Source organism: Macaca nemestrina, chromosome 15 (assembly GCF_043159975.1).
Source record: "Macaca nemestrina isolate mMacNem1 chromosome 15, mMacNem.hap1, whole genome shotgun sequence".
NCBI classification, from domain to species: Eukaryota; Metazoa; Chordata; class Mammalia; order Primates; family Cercopithecidae; genus Macaca; species Macaca nemestrina.
Window position 1 is genome coordinate 67,868,435 of NC_092139.1, and position 27,213 is coordinate 67,895,647.

The following is a 27,213-nucleotide window of genomic DNA, read 5'->3' on the forward strand; positions in this document are numbered from 1 at the left end:
TAATTAGAGATTATCTGCTAAATGATGTCCTGTCCTCTCCCTCACACTGTGAGGTGAGGTCTGTTTGAGTCACGTCTGTATTCCCCAAACCTGGGACGGTATTGGGCTCAAATCCGTTCAGAAATGATTGACTGAATGAATGAATAAATGAATGAATACGTTTGGAGTCTCCTCTTCCCACTCCGCCCTCCCTCGTTCCCTCGTTCCCTCCAGCCCCCCAGGGACTGCCCAGCCCGCCTCCCACCCCCGACCCGGGAACTCCAGGGACTAGAGCGGGAGGGGCGGGGAGGGTGGGAGGGGGCGGTGGAGGCGGAGAGGTGGGAGGGCAGGGCTAGGGAGGGCTGCTCAGGGAGCCGGAGCCGCGACCAGGAGGCTGGGAGAGCCCCGCCCGCGCCGCGGACGTCTGCGCCGCGCCCCGCGCCCACCAGAGGGCAGCACCACGACGCGCGCGGACAAGGCTGAGGCGGGAACGCCCTCACCCCCTAGCCCCGCCCGGAGCCGCCCGGGCCCCGCCCCGCCCACGAGTACACCCCCGGCGCCGGCGGGGAAACTGAGGCCCGGCGCCCCCGACCCCGCGGCCCGGCCCCACTCTGGCTCTGACGTCAGCTCCGTGCCCCAAATAACTTCCTCCCCGAGTCTCTTACGCCGCGGCGCCGCGCCCACAGCCAGGCGGCAACACCGAGACTGTCACCACGGCCCGGCCTTCCCGGAGCCGCTTCCGCCCCGCCTGGTGCCGGGAAGCACCCGTCCCACCCGAGGGACGGCAGCCGGAGCCAGTGTCGGCCACCTGGGCCGGGCTGACGCGCGCCTGGGGGACTTCTGGGGCCTGGTGTCCCGGGAGGAGGGTCGCTGGGGCCAACCCCGGACCCCGCCCCATGTCCCATCGCCTCCCCTGCCCTTGGCCCCACAAACACCCCTGTCCCTGACTTTCCCACCAGCGCTGCCTAGCCCCACTGTGTTCCGTCGGCGCTCAATAAAATACTGAATGAGGCCGGGCGCGGTGGCTCATCCCTGTAATCCCAGCACTTTGGAAGGCTGAGGACCGATCACGATGTCAGGAGATCGCGACCAGCCTGGCCAACATGGTGAAACCCCGTCTCTACTAAAATACAAAAAATTAGCCGGGCATGTTGGCGGGTGACTTTAGTCCCAGCTACTCTGGAAGCTGAGGCAGGAGAATGGCTTGAACCCGGGAGGCGGAGCTTGCAGTGAACCGAGATTGCGCTCCAGCCTGGGCGACAGAGCAAGACTCCGCCTCAAAAAATTAAAAAAATAAATAAAATAATAATAATGAATGAAGCTGGACGGACTTCGCGTGCACCGCGGTCAGCTTGGGGTGTGCTGGGTGTTCAGGGTCCAGGAACCAAGGCCAACGGCACCCCGCGCCGCGCTGACTTGAGGGGTCTGCCCGGGGGTCTCAGGGTTCAGGGCCAGGTCACAGAGGAGTCGGCTCTGGGCGCTTCCTTCCTGAGGAGAGGAGCTGGACAGGCCGGGCCATCGGGTTGGGCAGCATAGCCGGGCCTGTGCTCATCTCCAGCATAAAACTCCATTTCATGGAGCCTGCACCTCGCTCCTGCTTCAACGCTTCTGCCACCGCCGACCCCAGCCCTGTGCCCCAGCCAGGCCTGAGGACATGAGGCGTCCCGCTGCGGTGCCGCTCCTGCTGCTGCTGTGTTTTGGTGAGTGACAAAGGTGCAGGGTCGGGGAGCTGCAGTCGCCCAACAGGCCCCGCTGCACTGCCTGAGGCTTCAGCTCAGCCCCCTACTCCCTGGGACAGGCCAGGGCTGTGGGACAGGCCATCCCTCCTGCCCCTGAGCAGGTGGGAAGGCTCTAGATGTGTCAACTGGGGAGCCCAAAGTGGGGAGGGCAGGGTGGGAGGTGTGCACACAGGCCGCAGAGGACCCCACTGCCATAACTGGGCAAGGCCTCCTCCCATGCCTCTCCGTGGGCTCTGGTGTGCCAGTTCTGGCCAGGCTCCCTGCTTCCTGCCACTTCATTCTCTCCAGCCTCTCCCCCCATTCTCTAGGTGAGGACAGAAGCCTCCTATGTGCAGGATGTGAACTCAGGCTCCAAGTGCCTGGACCATCATTCTTGGGGTGGGAGGGTGGCCGAGCCAGGGCTGCTGCCTGTGCCTGGAAGCCCCAGCAGGCTGGCTGCGGGCTCAATAGAGAGCTGGGGGCAGGGGGTGCAGGTGGCAGAGGGCCCTATCCCCTGCTGACAGAGGAACTGGCAATGCGCCACTGTGCCGTCTCCCAGTCCTGGGTCAGGGATAGCAGGTGCCAACCAGGGGGCCCCACCTGCCAGGTCCTCCCTGCAGGTCAGGACACTCTCTGTCAGGGAAACCCTCTCACATTCCTGGGCTAGCCTGGCCAGCCCGGCAGCCACCACACTTCCCTGTCCTCAAGTCACCTCCCGGGGCTGGGTCGGGTCATCCCAGGCTGCAGCTTAGCCAGGACTCCTGGCTTCCTAGTTCTCCCGGGCAGGAGGGCACCAGAGTGGCCCCTCTGGCCCGGCCTCCCCCACCCCATCCCCCCCAGCCTCCCAGCACAAGGATGATGGTGCCTTCTGAGCGAGCCATCTGCACAGAAGGTGGAAGGCAGTGACTGCCCCTGAGCGGGGTGAGGAACCAAGGTCATTGCCAAAACTCTTGGGCAATGAGTTTAGCAGTTGGTTCACCAACAGCTATGACCAGAGGCTGGACTCCTGGATGCGTCCTCACCCCCAGCCCCAGGGTGGCACCCCCACCAGGTCTTTGGCTGGCACCCACTAGAGTCCTAGGCTTCACCATCCCCACCAGCTACCAGCGAATCACAGGCCCAGGCCCCAAACAATGCTCCCGACATCCCCGGCACCCCTGTCTGTTGCTTCCAGCCCCCACAAGGCGCCCACCCTGGAGGGCTCAGCTCTCCACATCACCCATTTCCGATCAGCCCCCACAGCCACACTTGTGTCTCTCCACACATTTCCTGAGCTCAGGTCCCCCAGACGCAGCCTTTGCCTTCTTGGAGCTCCTGGGCTAAGATAAGACTTGATTCTGGCTCCAGGGTGTTGTAGGCAGAGCTCCCATCAGAAGGACAGAGAGCTAGAGAGAGAGTATGGGGCTTCCAAGATAGACAATGCAAGCAGCAAGGAAGGCTTCCTGGAGGAGGCAGCATTCAGTTGGGCCTTGATCTCTAGATCAAGACTAGGACTTGGCTGGGCGCCGTGGCTCACGCCTGTAATCCCAGCACTTTGGGAGGCCGAGGTCAGGAGATCGAGACCATGGTGAAACCCCGTCTCTACTAAAAAATACAAAAAATTAGCTGGGCGCGGTGGTGGGCACCTGTAGTCCCAGCTACTTGGGAGACTGAGGCAGGAGAATGGCATGAACCCGGGAGGCGGAGCTTTCAGTGAGCTGAGATTGTGCCACTGTACTCCAGCCTGGGTGACACAGTGAGACTTTGTCTCAAAAAAAAAAAAAAAAAAAAAAAAGAAGACTAGGATTTACAGAGACTAGGGGAAGGGCATCCAGATTGTGGGGTGAGGGGAGCAAGCACTCACAGGCCAGAAGACTCTGCCTAAATGAGAAGTACAGGGTTACTTCAGGAAGGAAGGATCTGCACGGGGAGGAGGCATCGCTGGAGGGGGCAGTGCTCAGGCCGGGAGCATAGAGACACAGCTTCTGCAGACTCCCAGAGGGTGAGAAGGCCTGACAGTATGCGCTCTTCTGCAAGCAGGATCCTCAGGCTTGGAAGGAGCAAGGGGTCGGGGTTGGGGGGGGGGTCAGGGAATAACCCTCCTGGGGGTGTTTGCATTTTAAAAGGGCACCTAATTAGCACAAATTAATGAGCAGAGCATCCAGGGCAGACTCTCCATTTCCCGTTGCTCCTGACCCCGCATCTGCAGGGGACCCCTTTGCCTGCCCTGCACCTTCTCTACCTCCTCCTCCTGCCCATCCACAGCTGCCCCCTCGCAGCTTGCTGCCTTATTGTCCAGCACCCCCCAGGGGTGTCTCTGCCCACCAATGGTGTTGGGGAAGGTGCCCCCCAGACTGTGAGCCAGACAGGAAGGAAGAGGATGCCGTAAAAACCCTCGGGGTGCTTGAGCACTCCATGGCCACTTCCTGTCCCCACAGCCCCTTGACTTCAGGGAACTGGTTATCTTTTCCAGGCGGAGCGAAGACATGGTCCACAGCAGCCAGGCTGGGTCCCAGAAGGCACTGGAGGTTAAGGGGAAGCTGAGGGCCGAGATGTGGGGAGGTGCCTGTTCTAACCCCCCGCCCAGCTACGGGCAAATCTGCCCCCACAGAAGCAGACGCACGGAGTGCAGGGGTGGTGAGAGGACTCAAGGCCAGGCAGTTCCAGGCTTTGCTACCCCTGGGGCTGTACACTGTGGTCCTGACTGGGGTCTCCAAGCTGGGGTAGAGGCTCCAGTGTTTGGTTAAAGGCCCAGCAAGAGGTCCTTTGTGTCCTCGGTGTGGGAGGCAATGTCCCATCCTTGGTTCCCCTGAACGATCCCATACCTTACTTCTCTTCCTGGCCCCTCACCGTATCCGCCCCAAAGTCCCCCTTGCACAGTCCAGCAGGGGGTCCTGGGTCTCGCCTGCAGAGCCTGCTGCATGCCTGGGAGAGGGGTCAGCTCTTGGGACTCTGGAATCTTGACAAGGCTGATCTCTGGTGGCCAATGCAGACCACTGTACCTTCTCTACCCCCCTGAGGCCAGGGAGAAGCCTGTGGGGCTCAGGCCTCAGCCTCAGGACCAAAGTCAGACTTGGGGAAGAAGACCTGCCCATTCTGGAGCAGACTGTGAGAGAGCCTGGGCAGCTCAAATGCAGAGACAGTTCCTGGGCCTCTTCTGCTCCAAGCTGTTCCAGGAGAAAAGGCCAACCCCACAGTGTCAGGGCTGAAGGCTGGACCCTCCCCAGAAACTTCCAGACAAGGATGGGTGGGGAGTGTGGAGAGAGAGAACCCTTGCCAGGATGAGAAGGGGACATCTAGCCTGGGGATCCCTTCACTGGCACCTCCTGACCGGCTCCCCATGTGGCAAGGAGCATCCACCCTTGCAGATAAGCTCTGGCCCATGGGCCTGGGCCTGAGCATATGGCAGAGCCAGCCCTGGGGGGAAACTGCAGGCCCTTGGGCTCTCCTGTGAGGTCCCTCTGTGGACTGTCCTTCTGGAGTCCTCCGGAGCAGGGGAGGGTCAGTGGAGAGGGGCTGCATGGTTGGGGAGGGTAGGCCAGGCTGCACCTGGCCTGGCTGATCACCCTCTCCTCACTTCCAGGGTCTCAGGTGGCCAAGGCAGCAACAGGTAAGCACCCAAGGCCCTGGGGTGGGAGGGACAGGAGCCGGCTGGACTGAAACAGGGACACTCACACCGAGAGGGAATTTGGAACGCAAAGGGCACTGGAGAATTCCAGAGGAGGGGAAAGTGGGGGCTGCGTGGAACTGGAGCCCAGAAAGGAGAGGAGGAGGAAGGTCCACATGGGAGCAGGATGGCCAGCACAGAGCATTGAGGCGCAGCGCAGGACAAGGGTGGCGGGGTCTGAGGATCACCCTGAAAAGTGACCGGCCCCCTCTGGGTGGCTCCCTTGCAGAGGGCATGACACCCGTTCCATCCTTCCAGGTGCCTGTTTGGGTCAGGCCCTAGGACAAGACCCTTCCCGGGTTATCTCAGTGTCTCTGTGGCCCCCACGAGGCAGCTGTTAGGTTGCCCTTCCCCGCATGGAGAGCCAGACTCAGGGGGCAACTAGGGAGGGTCTGCCTGTATCCCAGGCTGCCCAGAAGCTCAGGCCTCGCACTTCCCCAAGGTCTTCGGGCAGGTCAGGGGCAGGAGGGCCGAGGACTGGAGTGTGAGGCTGAGGGCTGAGCCTCGGCCATGGAACCAGCCCCAGTGAGCGCCCCCACCCACACCCCATGCTCCCCCAGCCTGTGGGCACACCAGGATGCTGAACCGAATGGTGGGCGGGCAGGACGCGCAGGAGGGCGAGTGGCCCTGGCAAGTCAGCATCCAGCGCAACGGAAGCCACTTCTGCGGGGGCAGCCTCATCGCGGAGCGGTGGGTCCTGACGGCCGCGCACTGCTTCCCCAAGTGAGTCCGCCCGCCCCTGCCCCCGCCCGCAGCGCTGACAGCGCCCCGCGCGCGGCCGGTTCAGCACCGCGGACAGCGCCCGCCGCGCCAAGTCCTGCGGGTGACCTCCCTGGGGGCTCCTGGTCCAGCCCCGCCTCCTTTCCAGCCAGATGCTTCCCTTAGGTCCAACCCCAGGGCTAACTTCCAACTGCAACCGCTGCTCCCGCCCGCGGGAGGCGCCTCGCACGGCCTCCAACCCCCTCCATCCCCTCCACCCACTCCCTGTGGGTCCCTGCGGAAGCCGCCGGCAGGTTCTGCACACCGGCCTGTCCTGTCCTTTCCCCATCCCGCATACACCTCAGCTCCACGACACTCTTCCCAGGAGGAACTCTGCTCACAAAGCCCAAGGACCAGACAGAATGGCCCTTCCTCCCCTCACCCACATGAGCCACCCCAGAAAGCCCTGAGCAGAGGCCAGGCCACCCAGCCCTCTGCCGTGTATGAACCACCTGGCCCCACACCTTCTGTGTGTCTCAAGTTCCTCACCTCACACCTCACCACCACAGCTCTAATTATTTTAAACCCCACATCTTTTTCTTTTTTCTTTTTTCTTCTTGATCTTTAAAAGAGTATCATGACAAAAAACCCACATCTTAAATTCAGATACTCATGGCCAGGCACGGTGGCTCATGCCCATAATCCCAGCACTTTGGGAGGCCAAGGCAGGCAGATTAGTTGAACCCAGGAGTTCAAGACCAGCCTGGGCAACATAGCAAGACCCTATCTGTACTACTTAAAAAAAAAAAAATACCCAGGTGCAGTGGTGCCTGTGGTCCCAAGTACTCAGGAAGCTGAGGTGGGAGGATGGCTTGAACCCAGGGGTTGGAGGCTGCAATGAGCGACAATTGTGTCACTGCTCTGCAGCCTGGGTGACAGAATGAGAACTCTGTCTCTAAGGGGAAAAAAAAAATCAGAAACTTGGGCTGAGAGAGGGCAGGTCACCTGCCAGAGGCCCACAGGTGGTGCTGGCCCTGCTGCACCTGGAGGGTAGTTCTCTCCCAGCCAGCCTTTCGGGTAGGCACTGTGGCTGTCCCCATAGCACAGATGCGAAAGCTGCGTCACAGAGAACTTGTTAGGTGACTTCCCCAAGGTCACACAGCGGCCAGGGGTGGAGGTGGAAATCTGAGGAGGGCGGTCTGGCTTCAATGTAAACATGCATCACTGCTACACCTGGCTGTCCTAGAGATGGCTCTCAAAGACAGCATGCAGAGAGAGGTGTGGGGCACGATGGTGGCCAGAGAAGGAGCCCCAGCCCCTCCTGGGCCTGTCCCCACATGAGGGGCAGCCTCACACGGCCTCTCTGCTTCTCCCGCCAGCACCTCTGAGATGTCCCTGTACCAGGTCCTGCTGGGGGCAAGGCAGCTAGTGCAGCCAGGGCCGCACGCTGTGTATGCCCGGGTGAGGCGGGTGGAGAGCAACCCCCTGTACGAGGGCATGGCCTCCAGTGCCGACGTGGCCCTCGTGGAGCTGGAGGAACCAGTGTCCTTCACCAATTACATCCTCCCCGTGCGCCTGCCCGACCCCTCGGTGATCTTTGAGACGGGCATGAACTGCTGGGTCACTGGCTGGGGCAGCTCCAGTGAACAAGGTAAGGAAACACGGCTAGGAAATAATGAGGGATGTGCCTCAAGAAGGCCCAGGGCGGCTTGGGGGCCACTCTGAACCCACAGTCTTCCTGTTGCTGTATTAATACACACACCCGGTCTCTGTTCACATAGGTGGGGCTGAGGGGAGCAGCAGCAGACCCAGAAGGAAGAGGGGGTGAAGGGAGACGGGGACAGAAAGGGCCCAGCCTGCTGCCTGGAAGGAGGGAGGATGTCTGCCCCACAGTGCCCTAGGCCAGAGATAGTCTAAACATGAGGAAAGGGCAGGCAGGAAGGAGTGGTGGTTCCCGAGGCCGTGGGTTCTTGATGAGGAAGTCTGTTGAGCCCCGGGCCGTTCTGACCCTCCCCAGACCGCCTGCCCAACCCGCGGATCCTGCAGAAACTCGCTGTGCCCATCATTGACACGCCCAAGTGCAACCTGCTCTACAGCAAAGACGCCGAATTTGGCTATCAACCTAAAACCATCAAGAATGACATGCTGTGCGCCGGCTTTGAGGAGGGCAAGAAGGACGCCTGAAAGGTGGGAGCAATGTGGTGTCCACGGGGACTCAGTCCCCGCCTCCGGGCCCAGGGCAGGGTGGGATCATGCCCTGCTCCATGGGCTGTGCATTCCACCAGCTGAGCAGCTTGCTTCGAAAAAGCAGATTCCGGGCTGGGCGCGGTGGCTCATGCCTGTAATCCCAGCACTTTGGGAGGCTGCAGCAGGCGGATCACGAGGTCAGGAGATCAAGACCATCCTGGCTAACACGGTGAAACCGTCTCTACTAAAAATACAAAAAATTAGCCAGGCGTGGTGGTGGGTGCCTGTACTCCCAGCTACTTGGGAGGCTGAGGCAGGAGAATGGCATGAACCTGGGAGGCGGAGCTTGAAGTGAGCAGAGATCGCGCCACTGCACTCCAGCCTGGGCGACAGTGAGACTCTGTCTCAAAAAAGAAAAAGCAGATTCCTGGACCCCATCCCAGGAGTCAGTGGTTCTGGGGTGGGGCACAGGAAACTGCATTTTCTTTTTTTTTTGAGACAGAGTCTCGCTCTGTCGCCCAGGCTGGAGTGCAGTGGCCGCATCTCAGCTCACTGCAAGCTCCGCCTCCCGGGTCTACGCCATTCTCCTGCCTCAGCCTCCCGAGTAGCTGGGACTACAGGCGCCCGCCACCTCGCCCGGCTAGTTTTTTGTATTTTTTTTTAGTAGAGACGGGGTTTCACCGTATTAGCCAGGCTGGTCTCGATCTCCTGACCTTGTGATCCGCCCGTCTCGGCCTCCCAAAGTGCTGGGATTACAGGCTTGAGCCACCGCGCCCAGCCTGGAAACTGCATTTTCAACGCACACACCCCCTAGTTGATCTGGGGACACTAAAAAAGTAGGCACTCTAGTCAATCAACTGGCAGGAGAGGGGGAGCCAGGCATGGAGGCTCTGGGATGGAGAGGAGTCCAGTGTGGAGCTACATGCCTCCTGTGCGGCTGCAACTGAGTCTCCGGGAACTCAAGGTGGGCTGACAGTGCCTCTGCATCCCCCACAGGGCGACTCGGGCGGCCCTCTGGTGTGCCTCGTGGGTCAGTCATGGCTGCAGGCCGGGGTGATCAGCTGGGGTGAAGGCTGCGCCCAGCAGAACCGCCCAGGTGTCTACATCCGTGTCACCGCCCACCACAACTGGATCCATCAGGTCATCCCCACACTGCAGTTCCAGCCAGCGAGGTCGGGCGGCCAGAAGCCAGACCCTCGGGGCCAGGAGCCCCTTGAGCAGAGCTCTGCACCCAGCCTGGCTGCCCACACCATCCTGCTGGTTCTCCCAGCGCTGCTGTTGCACCTCTGAGCCCCACCAGACTCATTTGTAAATAGTGCTCCTTCCTCCCCTCTCAAATACCGTTATTTTATTTATGTTTCCTCCAATAAAAACCCAGCCTGTGTGCCAGCTGCCCACGTGGGGATCCTTGGGCGACCCCAGCTGGTGAGGAGCTGTGAGTTGCAGAACAAGGCCCAGGCGGGAGATGTGGAGGGCTCTGGTCATCTTTGAATCAGCGGAAGGGAGCTGCAGCTGGTGTCTGAGGGGAGGGCGGCACCAGAGCATGGGACCCCTGTCAGGCGCCTCGCACAGGAGGCCCCCTGCTGCCACCTGTTCCTCTTTTCCCTCACCTCGAAGGCCGCCCCAGGGTGGACACTGCGGACAGCGACAGACACATGTGGAAAGGCCCTCAGGGCCATGCAGGAGCCGTGCCTGGGGGAGAGGAGGGCATGGAGGGGCTGGCTGGGCAGGAGCACCTCAGCCTCCCAAGCCTGCACTTCTGGCTGCCCATGTCTTGGTGCCACCCAACTTCTCTTAACCACTTCAGCAGGAGTGGTGACAGTTGTCCCCTCGGGTGGGTGCCCACACCTGTGCTTTCCTGCTCCTGGCACCCTTTGTCTCCGTGTCCTGGTGTCTCCCCTTGACCCTTGGCTCCTCTTCCTCTGCCCCATTCTTCAGTCTCCACCCCCATGCCGGAGTCCAGAGCAGCACGTGGTGGCAAGGGGGTGGCAAGGGGGTTAGGCTGGACATGCGCACGAGTACATCACACCCACACACACCTGTGCACATGCACACAGGCCCGGGGTATTCACCGAGGAATCAAACCAACACCCACTCAGCAAGCAGCTGCTGGGGACCAGCCCTGGGGACACCATGGGGAGCAAAACAGAAGGAATTCCCCGCTGGGCCCAACCCACCTCCCCAAGGGCTGCCCAGTGGTCCCCATGGGCCATTTCTTGCACTCATCTAGCCCAGGGGTGGGCGGGCAGGTCTAGGGGGCCTGTGTGCACAGCCCCATGGTGGAGCAGATGCACAAAGCCCAGGCAGAGGGAGAGACAGGCCCGGGGAGCAGCAGCACTGGGTGGTCCTAGCCGAGCAGGGACTGGCCAGGCCTCGCAGCCTTGGAGAGCCCCCAGTGAACCTGCACCCTGCTCTGGGCTGTGCAAGGAGTCCCATGCCCCCATGGTCAGGGGGAGGCTACAGGTTAGATGGTCTCAGGAGGGCAGCCCCTGCTTTGTGCTGAGATCCCAGACCCAGGATGTCAACAGGCGGATGCCCATGGGAGGGGAGCAGAAAACACTCTCTGCAGAGACTAGGGGTTAAGAAGGGAAAACAGGTCTATTCCATGCAATTAACAGCTCCCACGAAGCACGCTGTGAGAAGGACGCTAGGAAGGGACCAGTCCAGGTTGCCACAGGTCGCTTTTCCACCCTGGGGCGGGGGTGCAGCTCAGACTTTGCACGCTGCCACCAAGCAGGGCTCTGAGCCATCTGCCAGGTGGGCGGCAGCAGGGCCCCTGCCAGCTCCAGGAGGAACTCGAGGGAGAGCCTGGCACAGGACTGTGCACGTTCTGTGGCTCCCAGGGAGGCAGGCAGAGCAGGCGGCAGCCTTCATCCCCAGGCTCAGTTGGCCCATGTGTGCGCGCGCACACACACACACACACCATACCCATGCCACTCACAGGCACACACCACATGCCACACAGCACATACAGCACATGTGCATGCCACACACACTATGCGCACACAGGCACACACCACACCCACACCATGTACAGCCAGTACGTACGTACACATATACACACACACACACACCACACACACAGCGGGAGCGCCGGGAAAGAAGTCTGTGGGCTCCATTCGGGAGCGGTGAACTGCGGTGAGGGGTCAGCCACAGGCTGGGCCTCCCTGTGCCAAGCCCCAGGCCTGGGAACGCTGGGGAGGAAGGGCTGGTCTGAGGGCAAACTGACCCATCTTGGGGGACATAGCTCAGAGTGCAGAGGTGCCGGAAGTCACCACCCCTCACAGACGCCACATCAGGGCCTTGGTGGCCGTACTGTGGGGCCAGCTCTTTATTACCCCAGCCAGCCACTGCCATGCGCTCTAGGAGGAAGGAGGGTGCCAGAAGTCCCTGCTGAATGGACACCAATAAATGCAGGGATGTCGAGGGTGGTGCCAGCTGCTGGAGGGCTCCAGTCATGGGCTCTGCAGGAAGCCTGGGGGGATGGGCACCCACGCGAGGCATCTGCACGTGCCCCGCCCCTGCCTCCTCTTCTGCCCTCACACTGGGCTTCCTGGAGTGGGGCGGGGCCCCAGCCCCCACAGTGGGTGGGCTATGCCGGAGCCCTAGGTCTGAGGAGGAACAGGGCTCCCTCCCTGCCCAGCAGACCCAGCGGCCCTAAGCGTCCTCGGCTTCAGGATCCAAACTGCACGGCTTGTCTGCTTTCCAGCCTTTTGCTTGGATGGGAGACCTGCTCTGGGCTTTGGCTAGGGATGCCTGCCATGCTGAGGCCTCTCCCAAGTGCCCACAACTCTACCCGGTCAAGGGGTTGCAAGGCCTAGCCAGGCTCCTGGTGGGAGTCAGGCAGTGGGAAGACCCCTTGGAGCAGAATCTGGGTCTCTCCCCTGCTCCCAACCCCTGTGCCGGCCTCATGCTGGGCTCCTGGAAGCCCAGTCACCCACTCCACCCCTCACCAGGGTGCTGCGGTCAGGCTGGGCCAGCCACACACCTGGAAACAGGATGGACAAGGCCACTACAGCCTGAGGCTCTGTGACCTCAGACAGCCAGGCCCTGGGGGACACCATGAATGGGAATCTCCTTGCAGGGGGGCAGGGAGTCCAAGGACCAGGTTCGCAGAGCAGCCACCAGGGGAAGTCATAGCAGCTGGGGAGGGGGTGCCAGGACCCCAGGACCTTCTCAGGAAGCTCCTGCTGTCACCACCTGGGCTGCAGGCTAAAGTGAGGGAGGAGAGGTGGACATTGACTTGAGGTATCAGGACTTCCAAAAAAAACATCACTTGAGCCGGGCGCAATGGCTCACGCCTGGAATCCCAGCTGCTTGGGAGGCTGAGGCAGGAGGATCACTTGAGCCCAGGAGTTCAAGACCAGCCTGGGCAACGTAGCAAGACCCTTGTCTCTTAAGGAAAAAAAAAAAAAAAAAAAGGCCCTTGTACATGGTCTCTAGTCCCCCAGGATGGGGGTATGATATCTGCTGGAGGCAGGTGAGGTGTCCAGGCAGAGCAGGATGCAGGGATAGGCTGTGCAGCTCTGATCCAGTGGCCCCAGCCAAGCTAGCACCCCGTGGACTGCCCGGCTCTGCCCCGGTCATCGACTGAGAGGCAGAGCCCCGAGTGAGCTGTGGCGGCCAGTGGGGCTGGGCGGCTTGGAGAGGCAGCATCTTGGTCCAAGCGACCCGGGTTGGCATTTCCCTGCATCTTAAGACCATTAACAGCTGCTACGCTCATTCATAAATACACAATTTTATTTGCTATTTTCAGGGGAAACTTAGGCATTAAACTGTAAGCTGATAAAATACAATACCTAAAAAAGTATAAAAGTATAAATATCCCCTCAGAATAAATTTTAGTGAATTAAGTCTTAATATCTTTAAATTAAAAAAACCACAAGCCTATCTACTATGTCAAGGTCAAAAGTCAAACAACGCTAAGCGGCCAGCAGCTCCCCAGAGAGGATGCCCAGGAGCCCCAGCGGCCGTCGTCCTCCCGGGCTCTGCTGGGGAGGACAGGGTCGACCGTGGCTAAGTCTGCCTTCTAGAAAGGCTTTTATAAATTGTTTAAGCCAAACATGTAACAACATACAAGAGACCTTACAAAAACGAGGAGGTAAGTCCTAATGCTGGAGAACTGGTTAATCAGGTGACTGGCAAAGAAGAGGATGAGGCCTAGGCAGGAAGTCTCCAGAAGCATTGGAAACCAGACAGTGTCAGAGCCTCTGACCTGCAGGCGGGAGGCCGGTGGTCAGTCTGCACAGCGCCCCTTGGGAAGCCTGAGGTCCGGAAGCAAAGCGCTTGGAGCCTGCCCTGCACACCAGGTCCCCAGACTCTGACAGGTCCCCACAGCCAGCTGAGAAAGGTCTGTTTTCAAAGCATGCGGGCAGCGGTTTCTAAAGGAATCCCAGCAGCTCCCACGGCATGTCGGGCAGAGCCCGTGCAGGTCGAGTAAAGTCCCAAACATCCCAGAAAGAGAGGAAAGGCTGCATAGTTACACAAAGAAAATGAGAGAGCGGCGAGAGAGAGGCATTTGTGATGCTCTGTAAACATCCCGAATTTTCACCGTGACCCAGACCTTCAGCTCCAGAAGCCAGTGGACAGGCCTCCAGCTCAACCTCTATGCCAGGCGCAACAAGGCACTGACAGGCGCCAGCTCCCCGTGAGCCCGCAGTGGGAGGGACGAGGCGACACTGCTACCTCACGCTAACGGGTGGAACAGATCAGTCTGCACGCAGCAAGCCCTGTGGGCATTTCCAGAGTATAAACACTGGGGAGTCTATCCACACGGAAAAGGGGTACAAAGTTCTCTCGCCTGGAAAATACAATTTGAGAAGCCTTGACTATCCCAGGCTTGGTCAGGCGGGGTTGGAGCCTGTGTCAGAAGAAGGCCCAGCCTCGGAATGACACCGGGAAGTAGTGACGACGTAGAAGCCACCTGTGTCAGGAGCTCTGCGAGGTTGAGAGAAACCAGCGATCCCGCCTGGGAGGCAGAGCAGACTCCCTGACTGAGACTAGGGCCTGGCGGTTGGACCAGAGGCCACGACGCGCTGGACACCGATGCGGCTGCGGCCGCTTCCTGCCAGTGAAGCCCAGGCTGCTTTTCCAGACTGTGTAGCACCAAGAACGCTTCCTTCACACCATCTTCAGTATTGAGCGGGTTGACTGGGAGCGTCTGCCTCAGTCCCATGTGGCACTTGGAAAAAACAGATCGAGGCGCCCCCGAGAGGCAGTGCCCACCCGGCCGCTGCGCTCCCCCCACCTGGGGACGTCTGGCCTTGGACAGCTGGGCCCGTCTCTCACCACCCACCTCAGAGGCAAAAAAGGATTCACACCCAGATCTCTAGAAAAATGATCAAAAGCAGGTTTCTTCTCACAGCCAAGCTTCCTGGACATGGCAGTTCATTACATCTTGGGAAAACGTAAATCATTTCTTCAGCTGTCAATACTATGTCCCTTACATCCTTGAACCTCGTTCTTGCAAAATCTGAAAAACACCAAATGCATAAAATGAGGACTTGGGCCCTGGGCTAGGGAGGTGGCCCTGACCAGGCGCCTGCTCCAGAGAACAGAGCCCACAGGCCTGGGGTCAGCTCGGGGGGCCCTGAGAACCCAGCAGCACCGGCCAGGCTCTTGGGGACTCAGCTGGCAGGCCCAGGACCTTCACCGGGGTGACCGGCACATCTCCAGGCCCCACACAGGAAGTGCTCACTGTGCACGGCAGCCCCTCCCAGGCCCACCCAAAAGTGCTGACTCCTGGCCCTCTCACCCACTCAGTCCTGGGTTTCAGACATGAAATGCAACTCGGCCCGTGGGTCCCTCAGCAGTCCCCGCTCCCCGATTGTCTCCCTCCGTTCCTCTATGCCTACTGCAGCCCCCACCCCCACCCCGACACCCAGACCCTCCTGGAGATGCCCCTTGCCCAAGCCCTCGGCCCCGCACCTCAGCCTGGCCAGTCCACCTCGTATGCCGGCCCCTCCCGGCTGCCCCATGGAACACCGGCCAGCCCTCAGAGGCCTACCCCAAGTGCAGATCACGCTGTGGGGACCCCTCCTCATCTGGACCACGGCAGCCCTGCAGAGTCCACCGCCCCTCGGCCCCTGCCCTCCCCACCCTCTGACCTCCTCAGAACTCTTCCTTGGGGTACCCTCCCTACTTTCCTCACCAGCATCCAGGAACCCCCCGAGGCCACCCCCAAGTCGGCCTGGGCTCCCCTGAGAACACGCTCAGGCGCTGGTCAATGCTGCTGAGCTGAACTCCCAAAATGAGCCACGGCAGCCCCAGAGACCATGTGGAGGGGAAACCAGCCCACGCTTCCGGCAGGGAGCTTCGGAGCAAGCCAGCCTCACTGTGCGTGGCCCACAACGGCTGTCTCCATGTGTCACGTGAGGGCTGCGAAACACCAGGTGGGGCAGCAATGCCCGGGCCCTCGCCGGGCACAGCCTCCCAAAGGTCACTGCCATGCTGCACTGACCAGAAAGAGGGCAGTGGTGAGAGGCGCATGCCGCCCCAGGCTTGTTCCGAAGGCTCCTGGAGGCCATGTCCCCTGAGCTGCTCAGCCTAACTCCAATACTCCACCCCCAACGGTGCACCTGAGGCTCAGTGCCCCGGGCCACTTCCAGCTCGAGGCTCCCACTCACTCTCCAGTGCCTCGGAGGAGCCCATCCCGCAGGCCAGCACATCCCTGGGCCAGGGTGATACCCAAGTTTACTGGGATGTCTGGAGTTGACTCAGGGAGACAGTGCAGCTCCCAAGCCCCGACCAGCCCTGTGTAAAACTAAGCAGCGCAGTGGACAGGCCACGAGCAGCGTGGCATCGGAGCATCCGGGAGCCCCAACAGCTCCCTCCTGATGCGGGAAGGAGACCCCCTGGAGACCTGCAGCCAAAGTGCTGTCCTTCACCCTCCCAAGACTGGCCGGGGCAGCACTAGCTACTCTGTCTACTCTCACCCCAGGCTGAGACCCACGTCTTCTGGACACGCTCTCGCCCTAAGCCATCTTCCACAGGAAGGCCCAACTGCAGACACCAACCAGGGGGCCCTTGAGGCTGTACCCCATGGCCAGGCACCCCACAGGAAGGCAGGCACGGGTGGCTGAGGAGCTTGCAGGACACGCTGGTCTGGGAGGCTTGAGCACAGCAGGGATGCCGTGGGCTTTGGCAGCTGAGATCGGGGTCTGCTGTCTGCTGCAGTGGTCCTGACCCCTTGGCCCTGAGCCTGTGGCCTGAGCCAGACAAGGTCACCCACTAGGGCTGCCAGCAGGAGTGGCACTCCCTGCCCAGCCTCCAGGAAGGGCTCTTGTGTTCGCGACTACTGACGTCCACAGCCTGGCCTGACACAGGCACCCTCCAGTCATCCCAACAAACGCCCCAATACTGCCCCTGGGCGTCTGCCCCCACAGCAACAGCCCCACCGCCCCCCAGAAAGTGCTATTTCGGATCTACAGCTGGCGTGGAGTGTGGAGGGCTCTTGTCAACTACGGGGCAGAGACAGACACACAGGGAGGGTCTGCAGCAAGGGTCAGCTGGGGCCATGGGGTCAAGGAGGCCACGGAGCTCACCATGACATTCACACTTAATCTGAGCCACTCCCTGGGTGCCCCTCGTCCTCGTCGTCACTCTGGCGGCGTGCAGCGTGCAGTAGGGGAGAAGACAGGCTGTCAGGACAGTGCGGGTGGGCGGCTACCCCGGGCCCAAACCCCCACACCCGGTGACCCTCCAGTGAGGCCACGCCATGAAGAGACACACAGGCTCAGGGGCTCTGCCACATCTCAGAGGTGAAACTTCCCTGTGTGAGGCAGCTGCATCTCGTGATCTGGGGCTGGTCCTGTCCCACCACATGCTGAGGGGCTGAACCCTGTCCAGAGGCGCCTGGCCTCCGGCCCCACTCCTGGCAGATGGTGCTAGCTCGCAGATCTTGGCCTGATAGGAGGGCCTCTGCTGCCTGGGCTCTGTGGACCCCACTGCATTGGCCCCACTGCTGCGGGAGAGAGGGTGGGGCCCTGGGTGACAGGAGGTAAGACTGGGATCAGCCATGGTGGCAGGCGGCGGACCTACCCATCGAGCGTGGCTATGGAATGGAGCCCCAAAAACACCAAAAACCCCCTCCTCAGCCGCCCGGGCACTGCTCGACGCCGGGGGAGACCCTGGCCTCTACCCAGGCGCCCGCCCTTGCTGATCTGAACCTGTCTCTCTGTTCCTTGGGAATAAACAGCAGCCCCGAGTTCAAGCGCTCTGTGAGCTCTGCGCGTCCTTCTAACAAGTTCTTGAGGGGCTGGCGTGGGAAGCAGGTGTGCTCATGTGTGGACCACCTTCGCCTGCAACAAGTGCAACCCCTTGCTCCTGCCACCGCTGACTGAAGTGTGGACAGCTGCCCAGCAGCACCAGGCCAGACATGCTGCAGGGACACCAGGGACGAGGGCCTGCAGACCATGCGGCCTGTGCAGCCCAGCCACACTCGGGTGCCCCCATCACAGTCCTCCAGCTGTGGCCCCAGCAATTCCCCACGGCCTCCTGAGGCCCTGGCCTGAGCTCTGCCTCCGGAGCACTGCTGACACCACCCCCATCAAGAAGCCACCACAGCTGCCCCACTTCAGAGCAGGTATTTTTGGAAAATGAAATAGGGCCACATTCTCAACCACAAATGGATTTGGGGTCATGCCTGGAGCTTCCTCACAGTACAGAGCGTGTCCTTTCTGCAGCTGCCAAGCCACCTGAGGGATAGGAGCCCAGGGGAGCTTGGTTATAAAAACTAAGCTCAGAAATAAAAAACTTCTAAAAATAAAACCATTTAGAAAAGAGCCCTACGACTGCTCCAAGAGGAAGAGAAGCGCCTCCCTGTGACTGAGCTCCAGGGGTTGCCTCCTAGGCTTGAGACTCAAATGGAAGAGCATCTCCAAGCCTGGCAGTGAAACCCCAGCTTCCACCCTGGCTGTCACGAGCCAGGGCCTGTCCTAGCCCTATACTGCCCAGGCCTCGAGGAACAGTGGTGGAGCAGGACTGCCCTCTGCCCACAGCAAGAGGGCAACCGGCGGCCAGCAAGGGAGGCTCTGGGCCAGGACAGTTGCCCGTGGTGGAAAGGCTGCAGTGACCGGGTCACAGGCCTCCAGGAGACGTGCTTGGTGGCCCCGCCCCTCTGTTCCCAAAGGCATACCTCCAAAGGCCTACTCGGAGAGGCTCACAGGGACAGTCCTGGACTGCTGGTGGCTGGCCAGAGGCCCCCAGCCAAGAGTCTGCGGTTGCCCAGGTGTCCCTGGTTTAATGCCACCAGTTAAAAACCTTCCAGTTCTGGCCTCTCATGGCACCCACTCAACATCCTTTGCCAATGCCCCGAGCCTTCACCCCAGGCTGGCTCCCCACAGAGCCTGCCCCACCACCCAGGCTCTCCCAGACCCATGCAGACCCCAGCCAAGGGCTCTCCAGCCACCACCTGGCTCTGAGGTCCGGGAGTCCTGCCAGGTGGAGCTGGCCCAGGCCAAGGCCGGATTCTGCTCAGATGGTCACATTTGTCCATCTTGGAGTCTCAACCTTAAGAATGTGCCCAGAGGAAATGCCACCAGAATGGGTCACCTGTGGGCAGGGCCACGGGGCCAACCTGAAAGCAAATGAGGCAGGGGTCCCTGAATTTCACCCCAGCTGCCTGCCCCACAGAAAACAGAAGGGCCTGAACCCCCGCAGAGTCTGCGCCAGTGCTGCCAGGCTGGGTGCCACACAGGGCCCACTCTGTGCAGCCTGAGAATCCCAGGGCCTGCAGGACACCCTCCTCTCAACAAAGATGAGGCCCAGACAGTGGCTGAGCCAGGGTGCCCACCCCTGCACTCAGGGATGGCCCAGATCCCCACCACGACAACTGGACCCCCACATCCCTGCACTCAGGGATGGCCCAGATCCCTATGCCAGCCAGGCCTCAGCGTCCCAAGTCCTCACTCACACAGCAGAGGCTGTGCCCTGGGAACAGAGAACCCTGGGTCCCCTGAGACACAGCCCTCAGTGGCATTCCTAAGAGCACAGCCCCTGCAGTAGGCCCAGGGGCCCCTTCCAGGAGCAGCTCTGTGTGCAGGCTGGGAGGTCGCAGGAGCTTACTGGGAGCCTGTGTTGACAGACCCTGTCCCACGGGAGACCATGCGTCTGACCAGTCAGCAAGGCCACAGGGGCGGACACTGGGGGCTTGATGAGAATGGCAGGAGAGGAGGAAGCTCTGAGAGGGCAAGAGCCTTCCCACCCAAGCCTGCCCCAGGCCGGGGCCATCCCAGCTCTCACCTTGGCCTTCTCGCTGGGCTCACTGGCTGTACCGTATGGGGTGTTGTGCAGCTCCTTGGACACCACACAGAGGAACTCCGCCTGGTCTTCGTTCCCATAGTTGTAAGAGGAGCCGATGCTGACCAGCTGCAAGGGAAGACACAGCCTGAGATGCAGCCCATTGAAGCCTGAGAGAGACGCAGCCAGGCTGACCGGCCCAGGCTCAGGACGTGCCTGCCACCGCGAAAGCCGCAGCAAAGACTGCCGATGCCTGAGGAAATGGATGGAAAACAAAGCCCCAGAACGCCTGCACGAGCACACGTGCGGCACCCCCACACCATGGCACGGCACGGGGCGAACTCGTCCTCTGCGAGGACCCTGAGCTTTCCTTGGCGCTTCCAGCTGGGACAAAAGGGGCCGCTGCCCCAGGGGGAGGGGCGCAGAAGGGTCCCTGAACTGGGGTGGAGGGAGAGGGGCAGCGGGAGGAGAGTGGAGGGCAGCTCTGATAGCCTGGAGGGAAGAGCTTGGGGCCCACTGACTGGACCAAAAGCCGCTGGAGGAGCTGTGCTGCCCAGGAGTTCGGCCAGGGTGGGTCTGCTGCAGCCTGCTGGGCACACCCTTGGGCCACTCCAACCTGCCTCCCTCCAGGTGACCAGGCAGGCCAGGCCATGCAGGCCCAGGGCCAACCTGTCTCTCTGGCCAGGCATCTGGCCCATGGCTGGCTAATCTGGGCCCCTAGGAACTTCTGTGCTTTTAAAGGGAAAATTAAAATGCAATATGCAAATCACAAAAAGCATGCCAGCAGCACACCACCAAGCCAAAAAGCAGCTGGGTGGCACTCACAGTTTGGCCTCACTATGACCTGCACAGTTGGACCAATGCCCGGGAGAGCAACCCGCAGTTAGCTGCTGTTCCTGTGCCGCTGGCGGCTGACCCAGTGGGCAACAGTGGACCCAGCCCAGTGAGGCAGCCACAGGGGTGCTGGCATGGGCCCGAGCAGCTAAGGGTATCCCTGGGAGCACTCATGGCCATGCCCACCGGAGCCCCTGTGTCCTCACAGGCACCCCAGCCACTTCCCAAGCCTTGTTCTCAATCCCCTGCTGACCACTGGGGACCCTAGGTCCGGTCTGGCCACCTCCCAGCACCCCGCAGGGTCCCACCCCACAGCCGGGGCAGCTGGTCAGCCCAGCAGCTTCCCTACATGAACTGGGAGAAGGGGTCACCAAGGGATGAAGCGTGCCAAGCAGGTCATAATCAAGGAACAGGGAGGACACCCGTTCTTTGCAATGGGTTCAGAATCCACCCAGAAGCGCTAAGGGCAAAGACCTGAAGCTGCCCCGGAAGGGAGGTGCCCACTACGGGCAAGACACATCGCTCCCTCCCAGACAGAAAAGTCACAAGACAGCTGCAAGAAGAGCACAGGTGCCACATGGGGATAGCCCTGTTCACGGACCCCGAGCTGCTGACACAGCTTCCCAGGGCCTCTTGACAACGGGGAGGTGGGGCTTGCCTAGCAGTGGAGATTTCTGTTCCCATGGGAGCCTCTGGCACGATTCTGGTGAGGTCAGAGCATGAGAAACATGCAGCCGCCAGTGCAGGGCAGGGCCCAGGCTGCTGGTCAGCTGCCCTGTCAGCACAGAGACCCACAGTCACCCCGGCCCCCAGCCTAGGGGTTCAGGGTGGACGGTGGGATGCAAATGTCTTTGGCGACATTTTAAGGGGAGGCTCAGAGTACCCTACAATGTGATTATTTTGAAAGACTCAAAGGAAAAGGTAGCTTTCATTCAGAGGGACACTGGCTGAGCCTGTCACTCCCACAACCTGGCAGGGCCACTGGGTCATGGACAGAATCTGCCCCAGACAGAAGCAAGTGACAGAGGAAACTCTTAGGACAGGGAGGGCTGGGCAAGGTCACTGTCCCCACCCTCAGTGTCTGCCTAGCACCAGGAACAGTGGCAGCCAGGCCATGGGCAAGGGTTCCCCACTCAGAGGCCATGCCTCATGTGTCCTGAGGTCCCCGATGACAAGCCACAAGGCCACAGCACAGTGGCCCATGCAGCACTCAGGTGGCTCCCATGGAAGCTGCTGAAGAAGGCACGCCCTGCACAGACCCATCAGACCCCACCCGCCACAGCTTGGTAAAGCCAGGTGGAAAGAAGGCACGGGGGCCTAGCAGCACCTTCCAGCACAGGCAGGAAGGGAGGCAGCCTGAGAAGGGCATCAGGGCCTCCATATGCTTCACTGGAGTGAGCTGTGGGGGACGGGGGCGTGCACTGAGTGGTGGGCTTGCCAGGAGGCTCTGGGGACACCAATCCTCTGGTCACACAGAGGTGCCAGGTGATGTGAAGAAATTGCAGCGCTGGGAAGAAGAGGCAGGCCAGGGAGGAGGGAAAGGTACGGGGCAGAGCCTGAGACACCTCTGCCCACCACACTCGAACTCCCACGGCTCCTCCAGTGGAAACAGGGCGCAGGCCACTGTCGTGAGCACCCCCGGAACTGCAGGAAGATGCCAGCAGCGAAGTCTGCATTTCCAGGAGCACTGAGCCCTGAGCCACTGTGAGTACAAGTTCAGCTGCAGCATGGCTGCCGCCAGCCTGGCCACGACCCCTCACCTGCTCAAACTTCCAGCCGTCAGACATGGTGGACACCATCTGCGTGAGCTCCTCCTCCTGGCATTGCAGCACGCGGTACACATGCTTCACAGGCACCTGCAAGAACAATGGGCACAAGTAAGGGCGGGCCACCCATGTCCCGCTGCTGCCTGTGGCCCCAGCCCAGGTGACCCAGGGAGGCTGAGGTTCACTCTCCAGTTCTCAGCGCAGGGCACGAGGCCCAAAGCAACCCTGAGCACATCCACAAAATCAAAACACGCGGCCCGAACAGCTGCTGTTTTCTGCTTCCTCGTTCGCCTCCAAAAATATTTCTATTTCTAAGTTCCAAAATAAAATGAGTCATGTTCCTGAAATCCCAAGAGCACCTGTGGCTCCACATGACGACACGAGAGCGTCCATTTCTGCTCCGCACGCAGGAACCATGCAGCCCTGAATTCACTGGTCAGGAAAGGCTCTGGCAGGCAGGGCCCTGAGAGCCAGTGGCAGACAAAGCTCACTCCCGGCTACCAGAAGAGGCTCCTGAACTTGCGCAGCAGCCTGGACTCAGGCCTCCTCAAGGCTGAGCTGCTTCCCAAAACTCCATCCACCTCCTAATCCCCCACCTGCCTGGCACACTTGCTATGCCCCTCTAGGCAGCTGTGGTCCTGGAAGTGATGGTGAGCCACCAGGGCCACCCGCCTGCATGGAGCTGCTCCCCAGTGGGCAGGGCGGCCCCATGTCCCAGACACAGTCATTACAGAGGACTCCGGCTGCAGACAGAGCTGGATGGAAACACAGCAGTGAGAAAGGGTTCAGGGATCCTTGGTCCTTGACCTTAAGATGGTGACTCATGCCAGAGATGTATGAGTGACAAAGGCACACAGTGGCCTCGAGGTCACACAACCGAGTGCCTTCTTCTGCAAGACAGTAAGATGCTACTGTGTGTCACAGCAAGACTGGACTGCAAGGACTCTCCCACCTGCACCATTTCTCACCCACCTGTGTCATACGGGCAGGTAGACTGAGGCAGGGAGCACCCACACAGCCCGGTCACACAACAGGGAAAAAAGCAGGCTGGACAAGGTGACCCAGGGTGTGGGACACAGCTCCTGCCCCACAGATAAGGAGCCCCTCCAGATCCCTCAGTGGTGCCAAGGGAACTCCAGCAGGAGGGGGAACTGGGCATGTCGCTAGGTGGCCAGTGGCCCTGAGCGGCCAGGCTAGGAGTCTCTGCATAGGGCCCAGGGCTCTAAGTGGACCGAGACTTCTGATGGCAGCTACAGCCACAGTGTGGCCCACACCCACTCCTGGTGCCTTCCCAAGGATGCTAAGCTGGGGCCGGGGCAGGCTCAGCTCTCAGGGACAAGACTGATGCCCAAGGCCCAGCAGTGGCCCCTCCACAGGAGGTACTGGGCACAGCCCACCAACAACCTGGGCTCCCCGGGCTGCAGAAGGGCTGCGCTAGGTGTGAGAGGTCTGTCTGTGGCGACTCGCCCCTCTTCCCAATAAAACCAAGGTCCTTCTGACGCCTGTGCAGATCCACATGACCCCTCTGCTGTCTCCCTCCAGTCATGCTAGCTGCAGGCCCTTGGCACCCTCTGCTCCCTACAAGATGCCATCCACCTCAGGGTCTCCCAGACCAGCCCTCATGGGGCCCTCCTTCCCTCCACGCGTCTCCCATGCCCAACTCCCTTACAACCATCCTTTGGGGGCTCCCAGAGGCTGGGCCGGGCAGGCTGAACGGATCCTTCAAGGGACCCTGGGGCGAGGCTGTAGACGGAGCTGGCGGGCACTGGGGTGGTGACAGAGGACAAGGGTCTCAGGGCAGGAGAGCCCCAGACTGCAGGACTCATGTGGGAGGCAGCCGATCGGGGGAGTAAGAGGGAGCCATTCCTTCACACCAGCCATAAAAGCTTCTAGCCTTAGTTATTTCTCTTACCTGTGATGTTTTGCTGTCTCGTTCTCTAATTTTGTCCTTTACAAGTTTTATTAACGAGGTGATATTGTAAAATTCTGCTTCCTCCAATACTCCTGGAATAAAGAAAAATAAATTGTCTATACTAAACCAAACGAAACCAAAGAATCCCCTGCAATGAGGACCCATGGCTCGGCCCAGCGTGAGCTGCTCAGGCCCCAACCTAACAGGCTTCCTGCAGACACGTTAGCCCTGCGGGGTTCCAGGATTATGGGTGGAGGGGCTGTGGCGAGAGGGCCGACGTGTGGACTAAATACCTCCAGCTCAGGTCACCCTAGGCAACTTCGAGCAACCTCCAGTGGCCCACCAGGTATGGAGTCGCTGGTTACATGCAGCTCAGTGCATGCCTAAACTGAGGCCACGGCATGCAAGGGGTGGGATCTGGCATTTTCCCTCCAAGCCTGGAGGCCAAGGCTTCCTGCTGGGAACCTGCTCACGGCCACGCCACTGGGTGGGGTGCTGTGTGGGGCTCAGGCCTGCAGCCTTGTGTATATGTCTCAGTCACCTGGCACCTCAGTTTACCCCATTCAAAGGGAAGACTGTGGCTGGCTGAGAGGGTCACTTCCAGCTCTTCCCAAAGTCTGCCATCCTAAATGTGCCGCATTTAGGGACTGCACACCTCCCTTAAGAGCCTTAAGAGCAGATTCCACAGGTCTAGCCTCAGGGCTTCCTCATGGGTGGTCTCCAGACGAACCCACACATGGGACATGGCAGCTCAGGACAACACCCCGCCACCTACATAGCACAGAGCCACACAGGATAGAGATGAGAGCCTCAGAGTCACAGGCTTCCCAGCCCTGCACGGGTCCCGCACAGCCCCCTTGTCCAGCACCGAGGGCGAGTGGCCGCGTCGGAGGCGGGTTAGAGGCGGGCCAGCGAGCCCAGGCGGTTTGTGTCTAGCGCCTGTTTCTGAGCCAATCCCACTAGGGGCAGACTGAGATAAAGTGAAGCCTGGACTCAAACGGCTCCATGGCAGAACACAAGGGGCTGCCCAGGCGACCAGAGAGAGCGCATATGAAAGACATTGCCTGCCAAAGAGACAGGAGTGGGCAGCGTGGGTCACAGTCTCAGAGCGGGAGCAGGGCTGGGCCACAGCTCCCGTCACCCCGCGCCCCGCGTGAACTCGGAGGAGGCAGGCAGATACCGAGGCCCAGAGACCCAGAGCAAAAACGGAGTGAGACGCTGCCCAGTACAGACCGATGCACAGACACGGACGCCGGGGAGCAGGGCCACGCCTGCACGCAGGTGCCCAGAAACCCTCAGTCTTCATGGCAAGGCCTCGGGCTGTTCTGAGCCAAGCCAGCACTACAGCACACAGGCAGGCCAGCCTGGGCCCACGCGTGTGGGTGCCGTCCCTGCACCACCACCACTCAGAATGGAACACGGCAGCTGGCAGCAGCAGGCACAGTCCAGGTGATGGCACAGAGATACCACCCTTGGGCTGTCCCTGAGGGAGAGCAGGCCAGGGAACCAGGGCCCTGAGCCACACCGTGGGCATCACCGGGCATGTGCCTCACACACCTGCTCAGACCACCTCAGTCACAGCAGGGAGGAGCCCCTCGCCCCCTTGTGTCGCCAGCTGGAGCCTGCACAGAGGGAGCCCTCCAAGGAGCTGCAGCCGGGGAGGACCCCACAGCCACAGGGTCCCCAGACCTCCCTTCCGGCAGCTGCGCCGCTGCCCGTGGCCTCAGCACCAGAACGTAGGCCCCAGCTTCAGAGTACAGGGCCTGCTCCTCCCTGGGGGCCCAGGCTGCAGGCATCTGCGTCTTAAGTGGAGCCCGTGGCACCTTTGTCAGGCCCTTGCCCCCAAAGCTAAGGCACCTATGCTCAAAAGTCGGCTTACCTTCCTCCGCGAGGTCTTTGTTAATCACCAGTTTGCCATGCCTCAGGTAGTTCAGCAGGGGCCCAAAATAGGTGGGGTCTCTGTCGATTAAATAGGCACCTGTTTCGTCCTAAAGAGAGCAGAGCATGGTGAGTCCTCCGTGAGAAGCCGACAGTTCCCGCAGGTCCACCAAGGCCTGGTCACATCAGGAGGCTTCAGAGGCACCAGGTGACCCAGGCCTCTCCCCAACAGACCTGAGCCTGTGGCATCTCGGGAAACCCCTGACGGTGTGGCCACGTCCTGCCACCTACAGCCTAACCCTGACCAGCCACCATCCCAGGTCTAAGTGAGTTTAAGTCTCTCTGTATGGAGACAGCCTGGCTCTGTGTACTCCAAGGTGAGGCCACTGTGCCCTGGACCTCTGTCCTCACAACTGCAAGACCTCTAGGAAAACACACATGAAAACCTCACCCAGATCCTCTGGAGGCTATCGGCCGCTCTGCACCCCCGCCGCCGCCCCAGTGCCTCCAGGACAGCGGGCTTCATATGGGGCCCCTGCCACACTACACTCCTCCCACGTGGTTCAATTCTCTGAGCCCCACAACCTCTGGGCCTATGTAGGACACATCCAGACTCTGTGGACTCGGCACACTGGGCCTGCAGCTGCCTCCACAGCCCTCTCCCAGAGTGACACTGCAGAGCCCTGCATGGCCTGCCCTGAGACCACGTAGACCCTAGAACCCAGCTGAGCCGTGGGGCACCAGAGGCTGAAGGGTGAGCAGCAGGCTGAACCCTTGGTGGGAAATTCCAAAACTGGCTCCTCTGTGGCTGGCCTTATAGCTCTCCGGCCATTTCTTCCCGTGGATTCCTTCTAACTGGTGTGGTTCCTTGAGAAACAGGCCCTGTCTGGGCAGAGGGGAAGGTCAGGGACATCCGTGCCAGGGCAGGGAGGCAGTGGCGTGTGGAGGTGCTGCTCTCACCACTGCACTCTTTGAGTGCTTTCAATGGGAGATTTCCACATCCACAGGAAGTGCCAAGGTCTTAAACCAGGACCTCCAAATCCCACCAGGGTTCAGGTCTTGCTGTGGCCTGACTCGCTTCCACACATGTAGGCAAAGGTCTTGGTGCTCCCAGCTCAAGTGAGTCACGTGCTCCAGATAGGCCTAGCGCATGCGGGGGCTACTCGTGGCGCCAGCCCAGGCCCCGACAGTGCCTAGCCCATGCGCAAGGGCCTTGGCAGCTCACTGCTGGTGTTAGGGATGTGGCTCGGTAGCCTCCACCCTGATGCAGAAACAACAAAAAATTAAGGAACATGGGAAAATGGGAAACACAAAATCATACAAAATTCAGGATATACTCCTAGGCTCACGGAGACA

At 60.6% G+C, this 27,213-nt stretch overlaps 1 protein-coding gene and 1 pseudogene across 3 annotated transcripts in view; one reads left to right on the forward strand and one right to left on the reverse strand.

Annotated features, from left to right (window-relative positions):
* The first annotated feature begins 1,633 nt into the window (after positions 1 to 1,633).
* Positions 1,634 to 9,601, forward strand: LOC139358920 (serine protease 27-like; annotated as a pseudogene).
* A 3,465-nt stretch (positions 9,602 to 13,066) lies between these two features.
* Positions 13,067 to 27,213, reverse strand: part of LOC139358615 (BTB/POZ domain-containing protein KCTD5-like) — a 123,413-nt gene continuing 109,266 nt past the window's right edge. For all 3 annotated transcript variants that reach the window (XM_071079842.1, XM_071079841.1, XM_071079843.1), the window contains 5 exons: positions 25,859 to 25,967; positions 23,980 to 24,071; positions 22,062 to 22,157; positions 19,471 to 19,596; positions 13,067 to 14,701 (listed from right to left, as the gene is read on the reverse strand). In XM_071079842.1, coding sequence (XP_070935943.1) covers positions 14,672 to 14,701; positions 19,471 to 19,596; positions 22,062 to 22,157; positions 23,980 to 24,071; positions 25,859 to 25,967 — 453 coding nt within the window. In that variant the 3' untranslated portion in view covers positions 13,067 to 14,671. The remainder of the gene's footprint in view (positions 14,702 to 19,470; positions 19,597 to 22,061; positions 22,158 to 23,979; positions 24,072 to 25,858; positions 25,968 to 27,213) is intronic.